Source organism: Gallinula chloropus (genome assembly GCF_964237585.1).
Source record: "Gallinula chloropus genome assembly, chromosome: 1".
In the NCBI taxonomy this organism is placed as follows: Eukaryota; Metazoa; Chordata; class Aves; order Gruiformes; family Rallidae; genus Gallinula; species Gallinula chloropus.
Window position 1 is genome coordinate 150,714,746 of NC_140085.1, and position 12,819 is coordinate 150,727,564.

Here is a 12,819-nt window from a genome sequence, read left to right on the forward strand (position 1 = left end):
CATAAGTGCATTACTGTTTAACAAGTTTGAAAGGTGTATATATTGTACTCTGACTAATGTATGGTTTTGAAAGCACTTCAAATCTCAAAATTTTAGGAGTTGCAGTAAAAATTGAGAGAAAAAGAAAGAAACCAGAAGTTTTGTTTGTTCCCCCCCCACCCCCCCCCCCCCCCCCCGTTAGTCCAGGGTTTCCTTTTCATTCAAATCAGAATTTCAGTGCCATATCAGTACTTTCCTTTCCTCCTTTCCCCCCTACTCAGGCACCTGGGTACAACTTAAAGGGTCTTCTCCACATGTAGCTTAGGGAGAGGATGAGCCTGCTGCCTTAGGAGAACAACTTGGGAGTTGTTGACTTAGGAGAAAATGAGATGAGCCTGTCTCATCTTATGGAGAACACGGATCTACTGCCTTTCCTCTCCCTTTTCACCCTGTGCCCTCCACTGAAGCTTTACCATAGGGTTTTTTATGTGGATTTGGACACTCCTGCGGGAGCTTCAATTCTTGCTGGACCTCAGCTGAGCTTTCTGCCAGCTGTGAGAAGGGAAGACGAGGGTCAGGCTGGTCCCTGAGCTGGGCTACTGCAGGCCCAGCTCCAGCCACCTGACTGGTCAGGAGGCATGGTCAAATAGAGTGAACATTTGTATCCAGCTAACAGTAAATACACACCTAGGTTTGAAGTAAAATAACTAGGCTGCAGTGAAGAACAGAGACTAGAGTGTCACCAGACAACTAGAAAAAAATCTGGCTTATGGAAGAAATTCCCTTTGCTTTTTTTCCTCTGAAGGTGAGAACTAAAGAGCAAGACAGGAGGTGGGAACCTTGAGGGGATCATGTTTGGCCTAAGACTGACGTTCCTTCCGAGAAACTTCTCTGAGCAACAGTTTGACATTTGCTGTGAATTGCAAATGTGGATGCCAGCAGCATCTTGTGATTCTCTGAACATTTGAATTAGACCCATTTTCCTCCTGGGAAAGAGGCAGAAAGTGCCTTTTGCACGTGTCCTTGTGTTCCCGTGAACAGCTTGGACAAGAGGCAGGAGGCTGCAGGTTAGCCGCTGCCTTTGCCTTGCTGCAGCAGCTCCCCCACCATCACAGCAGGCAGAAAGAGCTGCTGCTGCTTCACTCTCCTGTCCTCACTGGATTTCCTCAAGCTGTGTCTGAGCCCAGGGAAAATTGCAAGGCCAAGATCAGCCAAAAAAAAAAAAGAATAGAGGGAAAACTAGGAAAGCTGAACCCACATACCTCTCTTGCCAACAGGCCTGCTAGGTATATGGGCTAATTTGTACTAGGTGGCCCTTTGCCCCAAGAAACTGCCCATATGAAACATGATTCAACCTTCCCATGCCTTCGTGCCTAATCTTCTTGGTCCTGAACCTAAAATAGCGTAGACAGAAGCACAGGCCTTCCAGCTGCCATGCATCTGGAGACCTGGCACAAATCACCAAAGCTGGGCTGAATCCTCATCAGAGACAGACAGTGCTTCTCTGCCTCTAGCACAAAGCCCACCCAAAAATACCAGCGGGCATACTTAGTAGAAACCCCTTCTTTTCCAAACAAAAGCCACTGTCTTAAGGCAACAGAGAAGTATCTTTACCGAAATGTCACACCTTAAGACTGCAGCTAAAGTCAGTGTCTTTCTGTGGCAGACACACATAAAAATAAAAAGCAGGCATTTTTCAGGCCTTTTCCACTTTAATAGTTTGCAATTGTATTAACCACTCTGAGAAATTTACTTCATCCAACAGCTTCTGGTAGGTATCCAGTAGCAGCAATCCAAAGGAAGTGCTTTTGTTTGCCTGGTTTCGAGAGACCTGTCACAAAGAGGTGACTTTTCAGGGGGTGGAAGGGCTGACAGCTGACCCTCGCAGCACTGTTCCCACCTGAGTTCCAGTTGCCCTGTGAGTGACAGCTCTGTTGTCCTGAGATGGAAAGTCACTGCAGAAGCAGGCTCTGACAGGCTGCTTCAGGCACTCTTACAAGTGCAAACAGGCGATACGTCTATTGTGCATGTAATGAGTCACCTCAAACAGAAAATGTATGTTATGCCAAATAGAGAGGTTATTGTGTAAATAAATATTCCCACCGAGTATTAGCATGAGACCAGAAGCTATGCCAAATCTGACTAGTCTCTAAAGGCCAGTCCTGTTCCTTAAACCAGATGTTTAACAGAAGTTGTGACATCTAAAGAGACTAGCAGATACAAAATTACACGCAGTGCATGCTGACTCAGAATGAGGTACACCACTTTAGAGCGTCGGAATGCCATTTTTCAAGGGCTATAAAATTCTTTAAATCACTTTCCCCAACACTCCTTCACATCTTACACATTCCACCACAATGGCAGAACATAATCTGTGTCATATAACAACCCCCTTCTCTCTTCATGTCTATTTAAAGGGAGGCCAGTGTGAGTAGTTACTAGGGTTACTTTACTTCCCTGAGAGAGATCACAGAGTGAGAGTGGTGAGCGAGGACATAAAATCGGCCTTTCTCTCCCAATCTAGACACCAAGCAGCTCACAGGGAGCTTCTCATCCATGGCATCTGATTGATTCTCTACTTTGGTAATTTAACATTTTCAGCTTGTCTAACCTATGCATCCACATTTTGTTTCTCTTGCAGACTTGGCAACTTGAAAATAAAGGGTAATTCTGACAATAAGGAACATGAAAAATATTTCAGTCACAGAAGCTGGTATTTTTTTGTCAGATCCCTGCTTTCACAAACTCTAGTGGAGAACAAGCACATCCATGCTTTGCTTTCAGAAGTGGAAAAATTGACACTGAAAGAAGACATAGCAATATCCCACTTGAAGCCCTATCATTTGGTGTGAGTTTTTCCATTTCAGTGCCCTTGGAGGGAAGTGGCAGGAGGCACTCACCAAACTCCATGTTCTGGATGATGAGAATATGGCAGTAACAGCTGGTGGGTGTCCCACCAGAAGCTGTGGCTCAGGGGAGGGCTTATATTTGTCCTCAGCTTCAACCATTTGTGATTAGGTTATTGCAATGGAAAGCAGACAGTGAGCAGATCATGGTCAGGGAATGGTAGTATAACCATTACAGCCCTCATGGCATGGATCATCTGACTTCCATGGAGACACCAGGACTTCTGCTGTAAACAAGAGTGTTCCTTGTCTCCCACCTACACTGTGACTTTCTTACCACTTCTTCCTCTGCTCAGACATGGAGTCAAGCTTGAGGAATGCAATGGGAATGGGAACTGATGGACTGCTGTGTGGACGGAAGGCAGAGACCTAAAAAATCTTATGAGGTTAGTGATAGCAGAAAGAGCATATGATCTGCCACATCTCTTGCCTGACCTATTCTTAGAGATGGGTGGATGGAAAAGGCTGAGTCACTGTCTCAGCTGCAAAAGACCAAGCTGTAAAGAAGGAGCCTGCCAGCCAGGGCTCCAAGCCATACAGGATAGGAACTGCCCTATTTCTCAGAGCTCTTTGTGGCAGGTGGCTAATCCCCTCCACCCCATCTCCTTTCCTCTGCCTCATCCCACACTAGTCCCCAAAACAAATAACAGACTATCAGCAACAATCTAATGCCAGAAGTCCCAAACAGTTCCCTTCCATCAGGGATTTCAGGTTCTGCACTCCTGGATCCCTTCTGCTTCTAATGGAAATCACATATGTGAGGTATCTTTTCACCAGATCCCATTTCGTTAGAACGTCCTCAAGAACATTACTGAGTCATTTTGTTCATATTCATTTGGCATTGTCACACAACATAGCGACGCTCTAGCACACAACATCCCTAAAAGTCTGATCCGATCAGCTCATCATGGTGGTCAGGTCCCTTGGCCCTGGTCTTCGAAAAAAAAACTTGCTGTATTTTATAACAAAGTATTTCTTCAAATCTAGAAACTGGTGAAGGAGTAAGATGAAACAACAGTAACTTTTGCCTGAAAAAGAGTAATTGTTTGAATACTCTTGGCAAGTCCACCTGTAGCAAACAGCACTGGAGTGGTAACATCAAGAATGTTTTACATGGGAAAAATGCTACTTACACGGCTTCCTTTTTCAGGGAAACACTGACATCCTCCGCTGCAGTCTCGTCCTCCACATGGTCCTGTGTAAGTCTTTCCACCCTGCAAACCAGAACACACATAAAATGAATTGTTAAAATGTATCAGCTATGATACCTGGCACAGCACAATAAGCTGGGAACTTGCCCGAGAAAAGACCAGGATCAGATCTATGACTTGCAGTTGAATCCACTTTAATCTGTGCTTAGAAGTGAGTGGCTTTCCAGTTCTTGGAGATCAGCATCAAGAAATATAATGTTACTCTATTAATTTCCTTCCACATTTTAAAAACATTGCAGCTCCATGCTGAGCAGCATCTCGCACATCTTTTTGACACATGCAACAGATATCGTATCACAGAAGTGCAGCTGCTTGGATTCTTCGGGGACGTGGACTAAGTCCTAGGTCACAATGCAGCACATCCTTCTATGCGTGCTCTAAATCGTTGCTGTATTTTAAAATATTTATGGGTGGATATAAAGGAAGACGTAAGTATCATGTTCAAAATCATAAGCCAAACTCATGCCCTCTCTTCTATGGTTGCCTGTTCGGAGGCACCTAAAACTTGCCAGCAACCAATCACAGTGAAGTCAGACGTAGATTAAGTAGATGGCTGCACTTACATCTCTACTGCCTATCCAGAACCACCTTGGCCTGGGGTGCAAATATAGGGATCACAGAATACACACCACTCCATGCAAATCCTTGGATGGACTTTAACAGGCGGGCCAGCTCAGATTCCACCTAGCACATACTGTCTGCACGAAACGCAGCAGCCACAGTCACTCTTGATCAGAAACCTGAACAGCAGAGATGCTGTGCATGCTGTGGTGTGATTTTTATAACCGTAACTTAATAATTAGGAATACTGTGAAGATGAGCCTGTGGCCCACCTAAGCCCAGGGCTTTGAACTCCTGAAAGTGCCCCACCACCCTAAGTAATCCAGGGAAGCAGGAAGGGATTTCTCGTTGCTCCTTCTGAACATGGTTTGTGCACAGCAAATAATTAATAGAAGCAGAAGAAAAAGAGAGAAGGACTGAAGTCTAGTGGCTACAGAAAGGATGTCTTGAAGTCACAGCCCCTCATTCATTCAGGACGGCTGCTCATTTTCACATGCACCCCTCCTTCAATAAAACCTTCAGCTGTGGAGTACAGTGTCATGTTCCATGCCCCTTGCTCCTCTCCTGGCTGGAAGAACCCCAAATCTTTTGTTGCCCTGTGGCAGGGACAAACGGTGCCTTCACCCTTTCTGCACTGATGCGTGGAAACAAACTTCCCAACCGATAAAAGGTTATAAAGCAGGTATATTTTCTACATATTAGCATCCTTCATGATTTGAGCATCCCATCTCTTGGAAGAGAGGTGATGGGGTGTAAATGAGCTCCCAAAACAAGACAGGTACTCTGAACTGCTGTGACGGGACTTTAAAAAGCAGTGATGCTGCCACTTCTGCCTCTAGGTCTGACACAGAGAAAGACCAACACTGACATGCTTCGCTCTAAACGATCCCCTGCTCAGCTGGGTCACATTTCTTAGGTATCCACTTCTGCCATTTAACACTCTTGAGAACTTGGAAACCCAGCTCCGGGCTTTGGGGTCTTCCCTGGGAGTCAACTGAATAAAAGGTATGGAGCAGCTCCCAGGCACTGCCGAAGTCCTCCTTTGGTCATATTTCTTACGACAAGCACTAACGCAAGGTTCCCAAAACAAGTTCCTATGCTTGTCATAAGAGGGTTCATGTCTGTATTCTAACTTTTTTAATATATCAAAATACTTTTGTTTCAGTTTTCTATGTAATTCTCACATTTAATGAAACAAATAGGCTTTTCACACTAATCAAACAGGTCCACAGAGCTGAAACCGTGCCCTGAGCTATTTAAAGGTTAGGTGTTTGATTCAGGAAATTATTTCATGGACGTTACAGTGCTCTCTGTCATGTTATGCACTCTGCTTTATATTTAGGCCATTGTTTAGAGGAAATAATAAGTCAAGACAGTTTTATAAACTCCAGCAGCTTGCTCAGATTAGTCCACCTTTTAACTGTTTGAGGTGGTCACAAACTCGCTATCCATGGGGTTTTTTTTCTTATGAAGGTATTTTCAGATTAAATGGGTGTCTCTGGCTCAGTAGTCATTTCACAGTTTCCTCCCCAGCTCCTCTTTGGTAATTAAGAATAGCTCTGTTCATTTGTATGGCCTCCATGCAGATGTGCGGCCTGCATGAGCATACTCCTCGGCAGGATGCAGGCCTTCATTAAGGAGCAGTGCACTAAGTAGTGTGGCCATCAGCACGAATCAAGGCTGACATCTGAGAGAGCTGTTTTGGTTGCAGCCGTAAATAAAAAGAGTATATCCCACCCTAACACTAACAGACTGATGCAGTACTTTTATCATGTGAGTTTTCAATTATGCCTACCGCAAAAACAACAAGGAGAACAGTATGTTTGTTTCTTTCTTAATTAGCAGAGTGACTCTAAATTTGGTAAACGGTTGCTAAGGAGAAAATAGAGGATGAACTGGAATTATGGCAAGATTTTTGTGCACTTGTAAAAAAAAAAGGGGGGGGTGTTTGCTAATACTTATTTCAACTGGAAGAAGTTCAAGGTCTATTGTTTTTGGACTATCCACCATCCAACATTTTAATTTGCATGCTGTAACAATACCAGCAGTTATAGCAGGGAGACAATTGTTTTCTTCCACAATTTTAGGAAGTGTATTTTTTTTTAATTTTCTCATTTTATGGCCTTTTATGCACATAGATTTGTCAGATAATGAGAAGAAAAATCTGGAAGAATTCTCCAAAGGTAGGGAACATAATGGGAAAATATTCAAGGCCAGCATTAATATACCTCTTCTGGATTGCATTTGGCCTCTCCTCATTGCTTAATCCTGCACTTCTTCACTTTTTGACTGCTAGTGGGACTACTCTGGGAGCTTTTGCTCTTTTTCTACCTTATTATCCATGAATGTTTATAATTTCTTGAAGGCAGATCACTGCACTGTTGTTTAATCTGACGTTACTTGGGAAGTTACAGTATACATTATGGTTTAAAGGATTATAATGTTAAGAAATAAATGTGTTAAAGATCCTTTTAAAACTTTGTAAAAAAACAATTGTACACACGGGCACATAATTGGGATGAAGGGAAATCAGGTGGACATGTATCAGTCAATAATTAGAATGCAAAAAGCCCTATTTAAAATTTAGTGATGGTCAATGTAGTTTTTAAGTACCACAAATACTTATTTCCTGAGGAAAACTGATTTCTGGGAATGTAACACCAATGCTGACACCCAAATGTAGTTGTCTTTATCTGAGACAGGTGACTGGAGTACCTCTTTGGTCAATGAGAACTGTCTGCCCTAGGACACAATTCCCCCTATCCTGATACTGGTCCCTGACCTGTTGAGCTGAATCTCTCTCAGGAAGTGCCTACTGCTTTCCCTTGGCTGTAAAGATGAGTGGAGGTGAATAGCTTATGCAGACATCCACCCCCTGTAGAAGGACAGGGAGATGAACCTCATGAATGGCTCAATATGCAGTTAAATGATGAAAATGGTGTTTACAGCAGAATGACATTCTAGAATCTATGCAACCAAATTGGAAGAATGGCAACAGTCCCAACTCCAAAGTTGGCTGCTGAGAAAGCCTTCAATTCAAGGTCTCACTTATGTTTTGGATGATCTCGAATTCCACTAACGACTAAAAAGTCCAGACTCAAAGCAGAGTCTAGAAATGGGGGTTATATAAATCTAATTTAGGATTTCTGTGATATGGACAGAACCTCTGGCCCGCTCTTATAAACAGGGAATCTCACCAGAACTATTTCAGACATCTGAGAGAAATCCCATCCCAGAAGGGTGAGGGGTTTGGAAAGGTAGCCTGGGGTAACTAGCTGAGACACGTTTACAGTGCAGGGGTACCGTTTCAGGTGAGGTGAACCCTGCACTAAATGTCCACATCTCATTCTCAAAGCTAGCTGTAGCCTCTGATGGGAGCACCAAGTGTGAGTAAAACTATTTAAGAGCAGACATATTACAGCAAACACAAAATAGATGATAACACTATGGTGGTATGCAAGATCTCTGTGCATAAGGTGAGGTATCACTTAATTAGAATTAGGTTGGGGATTCAAGGCTAAAGTATGAGAATTCTGTCAAAAATATGTATTTCAAATGAAATGTAACCACCATGAACCACAGAGTCAGAAGACAGCCTCTGGAGGTAGTGTTGTCCCATTTAGCCCATTGGTGCAGAACTCCCTGGGGTCCAACTTGAGGCCACTGCCCCTTGTTCTGTCCCCACAGACCACTGAAAAGAGGCTGCCCATTTCCCCCTGTCTCCCACACTTCAGATATTTATAAACATTGATCAGATCCCCTTTCGGTCTTCTTTTCTCAAGGCTGAACAGTCCCAGCTCACTCAGCCTTTCCTCTTTGTAGCCCTCCTCTGGACTCTCTCCAGGAGATCCCTGTCTTTTTTATACGAGGGAGCCCAGAACTGGACACAATACTCCAGGTGGGGCCTGTCAGCGGCAGAGCAGAGGCGGGGATCATTTCCTATGACCTGCTGGCCACAGTCCTTTTGATGCATCCCGGGATCCCATTGGCCTTCTTGGCCACCAGGGCACACTGCTGCCTCATGGCCAACCTGTCACCTACCAGGAGCCCCAGGTCCTTCTCGGCAGAGCTCCTCTCCAACGGGCCATCCCCCAGTCTGTAATGATATATACAGTTATTCCTTCCCAGGTGCAAGACTCTACACTTGCTTTTATTAAACTTCATCTGGTTTCTTACTGCCCAGCTCTCCAGCCTGTCCAGGTCTCACTGGATGGCTGAACAGAATTTCTGTGTGTGAATGTGAATGCTACTTAAACAGAAGGAAGAGAAAACACCTAGGTGCCATCTATGCTTGCAAAGCTTGTCTATTTGCCTAATGCGAATGAACACCCTGTCATTTTTATGTATGTGAAACAGCAAGCACAGAGTACAGGTGTCCCAATACAAAATCTCGTTTTGCCTTCTTGTTTCCTGATAATCTTTTTGTCCCAGAGCAGTATTACTTATACTAGTACATCTTCAACCAACAAACGACAACTTCTTTTCCAAGAATTCAGAGTTCTGCTTCTGACTTAAACACAGTTTCTTTCAGCTCCAGCCCCCCCCGCCCCCCCCAAACTCACAGCCAGAAATGTATACACAATCCTCTTTAAACTTTTGTGCACATTAATGATTTATTTATTTCAATCTTGGCCACCTCTGTGTAATCGTGATTGCTGCATGCCCATTCAGGTACCTTCACCGGAATTCTGACCAAGAACAAAGGTGACCAGAGGACAGACCTCAAAGTACAGCTGTAGGAGTACAGAGAGACCAGGAAATATAAGCCATTTCCTTACATGCAGCTTGAAAAAAAATACGGAAATTATAATAAAAATATTGTAACCTGGACTCAAAAGACTCTGCACACTGACACTTTCTTGGATAAAGTTTTACAGGTTGCAGTTGTACATGAAGTTCTCTCCTGACAAGCCCCATTCTGTTCTCTCCATCAATCGCAGCAGCCCCTCCAAGCCAGCTAAAGTTCACCCAGAGGGGTTTTAGAGGCTCTGAGAGCTTGTTGAAAAGCTGAACTATGACTAACATATCGTGTGCTTGTGCTGTGTGGCAACCTGGAGCACACTTGGATGCTTCATACGAGACTTCAGCAGTCTGCACTGGAGACTTGGCATGCCTGTGAGACAGCCCTCAGACTGACCCACACCTCCAGTATGGACCTCTGTCCACATTTAACCTTCAGCTGTCACAACTCATTAATTTAACATTTTGCTTGCAAGGCCCTGACTTGGAAGCGCTAATTTTCTGTTTCCTTTGAAAGAAAGGATGAAAAAATAATTTAGGCATATGACGGGGGTAGTCCCGCTGTCTCTGAACCAGAGAGAGATGAACTTCATTGGTTTCAAACACAACTGCACAGTTGTATTTGCTCAAAACCAGCATATTTCACTCCTTAAAGAGTGAAAAACTTGTGTTGCCTGGATGCCAAACTTAGTTCTCCAGAAACACATATAAACAACTGTCCTGTTTCGACAACAACCATTCAAAACAAGTATGGAGAAGGCTGTCAGCAAGGGAAGGCCTGGATTGCCCAGCTCTGTGCCCAGATTCACAATGCCAAAGGAGCAACCAGCCATCTGAAACCACTGGCTTCCAACCTAGCAGCTACTTGTGCACTGGACAGTGAGATCACTGTGAAGACCTTAATTAGCGAGGGAGAGGGAGAGATAAATTGGCATGTTCAGAGCGGAAGGAAAAGATGTGGGTGTGGATCCTCTCTTCAACTGTTCTGAGAAATATTTCGCTAAGAAGTAATTCTTTCTTTCATATCTGAACTGGAGCCAGAACCTTTTCTAGACTGGATGCATGGCAACCAGAATAATTTAGTGTGTGACCTCAATAGCACATGACTGTTTACCATTCCCAATGAAAGTAGAGGAGCCATATATTTACATATCCTTCAATGAGGAAACACCCAGAGGAAGAAACTGGTCCTAGGAGGAACGTGAAGAGCCTCACCACCAGCCACACCAGAGTAAGATGGTCTCCTAACAGCTGCCTGATGTCAACTTCCCAGTGCAGTGAGAAGAGTCATGCCTGTGGTAAGCAATGGTGAATTCCTGTTTGGTGCAGAGTTTCAACTGCAGCCTCCCTCTTACGATGGAGTTACAGAGAAAAGAGGGAGGCAGGTCGCCAAGGAAGCAAGCTGAGGTTCAGAGTCCTGATGGACATGAGAAGATCAACAGAGAAGTAGTATCCAAAAGCAGCACTGCTCCCAGGGACTGGGATGCCTGTGCTTGATGTTTGGGGTGAAGGAAAGAAGGGCAAGAGAATACAAAGTCTCTGATCCTGAGAAGGCCCCAACAGACGGAAACTTTTCTTCTTAAGTGTGTCTCAGCAAGTATGCCGAAGTCAGCAATGGGAAACATGAATTTTGTACCTCTCAGAAGTGAAGCTATAAAAGACTTTCCTCTTATGGGCTGGCTTGTGGCTCTTGATTATATGAACTTTCTGGCACGCGGCCTTGACCTGAAGGCTGCACAGTTTCATTTCAAAGTGAAACTTCACAGCTCCACATGTTCTCTTCATTTGAGGTACTATTTACCACCTCCTTTTCAAATTAAAAAGTTCTCTTGTCGCAATCTCGAGGCACTGCCTTGTAACGACTGCAGAAGCCAGACATGGTACAGTGTGAACCTACGCTTTGTATTTTCATAGAAGCATTTCTAATTTTGTGGCTTTCATCCAAACACATATTTACCCAGCAATCCAGATGGAATCCAGAAGGAGATGCTGTGATACAGTAGGCATTAAAATAACCAACCCCAAACCCCAACAAAAAACTAGGAAAAAGGTCTTTAAGAGGCTCAGGCAGAGTAAAAGCTGCCTAAATATACAGTACAGATATTTGAGTAACTGTCCAGGGGTCTTGCCCATTTGCCCATCATGCTGTTGTCTGCAAACAGAACAGTTCCGAGCAAACAAGTCAGTGAATGGGTGTGTGTGTGTGTGTCTCATCTTTAACAGGTGATGAAGTTGGATTCAGCCGCATCTTGCTTTTTTTTCCCCTCACAGAGATGATTTGGTTGTAAGTTATCCTAAGCAAGGGACTAAAATATTAGATGGGAAAATCCAGTTAAAGCATTTTAAAATGCCAAACAATAAAAAGAAGTTGCCACTATTGAAAAATTTACCACTCCTGCTTATTCTTGAAGAATCTGTAATGCCATGGGAAAGAGAAACCTAAAAAGCAGCCGTGGGTCTCTGCATGAATGAGCTATGGCCCTCAGGAGCTAATGAAGGATGGTTAAGATACAGGGTGCTTTTCCTAGAACAAAACTGTATCCAGAAGAGGAAGAATAACACCCTCTGGCACTTCTCTATTTGAGACAGGTGACTTAGGCTCTGAAAGGAATGACAATTTTTGTCTTAAGCATCAACTAAGGCTTGAATATGCACTAGCAAGATAGAGGTGATGCTGGAGACAAACTAAGCTCTTTGAAGAGTGTGTAGCCATGGTTGAAAGTATCTTGCACAGCTTACACAGGGGAAATAGTTATATGGTCATCAACAGACACCTATGTCCCTCAGAGATTACAGAAGGACAATAAGAAAGTCTCTAATAAGTACTCACATTTTCAGTTTTACCAGTTTAAGAATCAGGTTTTCTTGCAGAAAAAAAGCTCCAAAGATATGAATCTAGCAAGAGTTCAAAGCCTGAAATGCATTAATAAAGGTTAAGCAAAGGTACTTAACAGAAATTATTACTATTAGTTAAGCCCATTGGCTTCCCTGATCATAATGAGTACTCCTTGTGAACATGTAGATGCCTAAATTAAGGTGACTTCATAGCAACTGACTCTGTTTAGATTTGGAACTTTTATCTAAATCTGAGAATAAGGTAGGAGATGCAGAAGCAGCTACAGGAAGATCTAGATTGGTAAATTAAATTTTGGTTTGGTATCTCACCAAACTTGATTCCATCTTTGTTAATCCATGCTTTTAGGGATGCATATTGTGTTAGTCTATTATCTTCTCTTATGACCTAACATACTCTCACAGAACAGATTTCTCACCTAAAAGACTGGTGGTCTTTAGTGTCAGAGTGCTGGGTCATCTCAACATGATCTCTTATTTCCAACACACTTATAAGCAGGAGGGGATTCAACTTTTTAAAAGAGCAGATAATGGCAGGACAAGGGGGAATGGACTAAAGCTAAAGGAAG

At 43.5% G+C, this 12,819-nt stretch overlaps 1 protein-coding gene across 1 annotated transcript in view; it reads right to left on the minus strand.

Moving 5' to 3' along the window:
* The window catches only part of COL4A2 (collagen type IV alpha 2 chain), a 144,703-nt gene that overhangs the window by 99,181 nt on the left and 32,703 nt on the right, over positions 1–12,819 (minus strand). Inside the window, exon 3 of the mRNA XM_084270018.1 lies at positions 4,019–4,099. Within this exon, the coding sequence (XP_084126144.1) occupies positions 4,019–4,099 (81 nt within the window). The remainder of the gene's footprint in view (positions 1–4,018; positions 4,100–12,819) is intronic.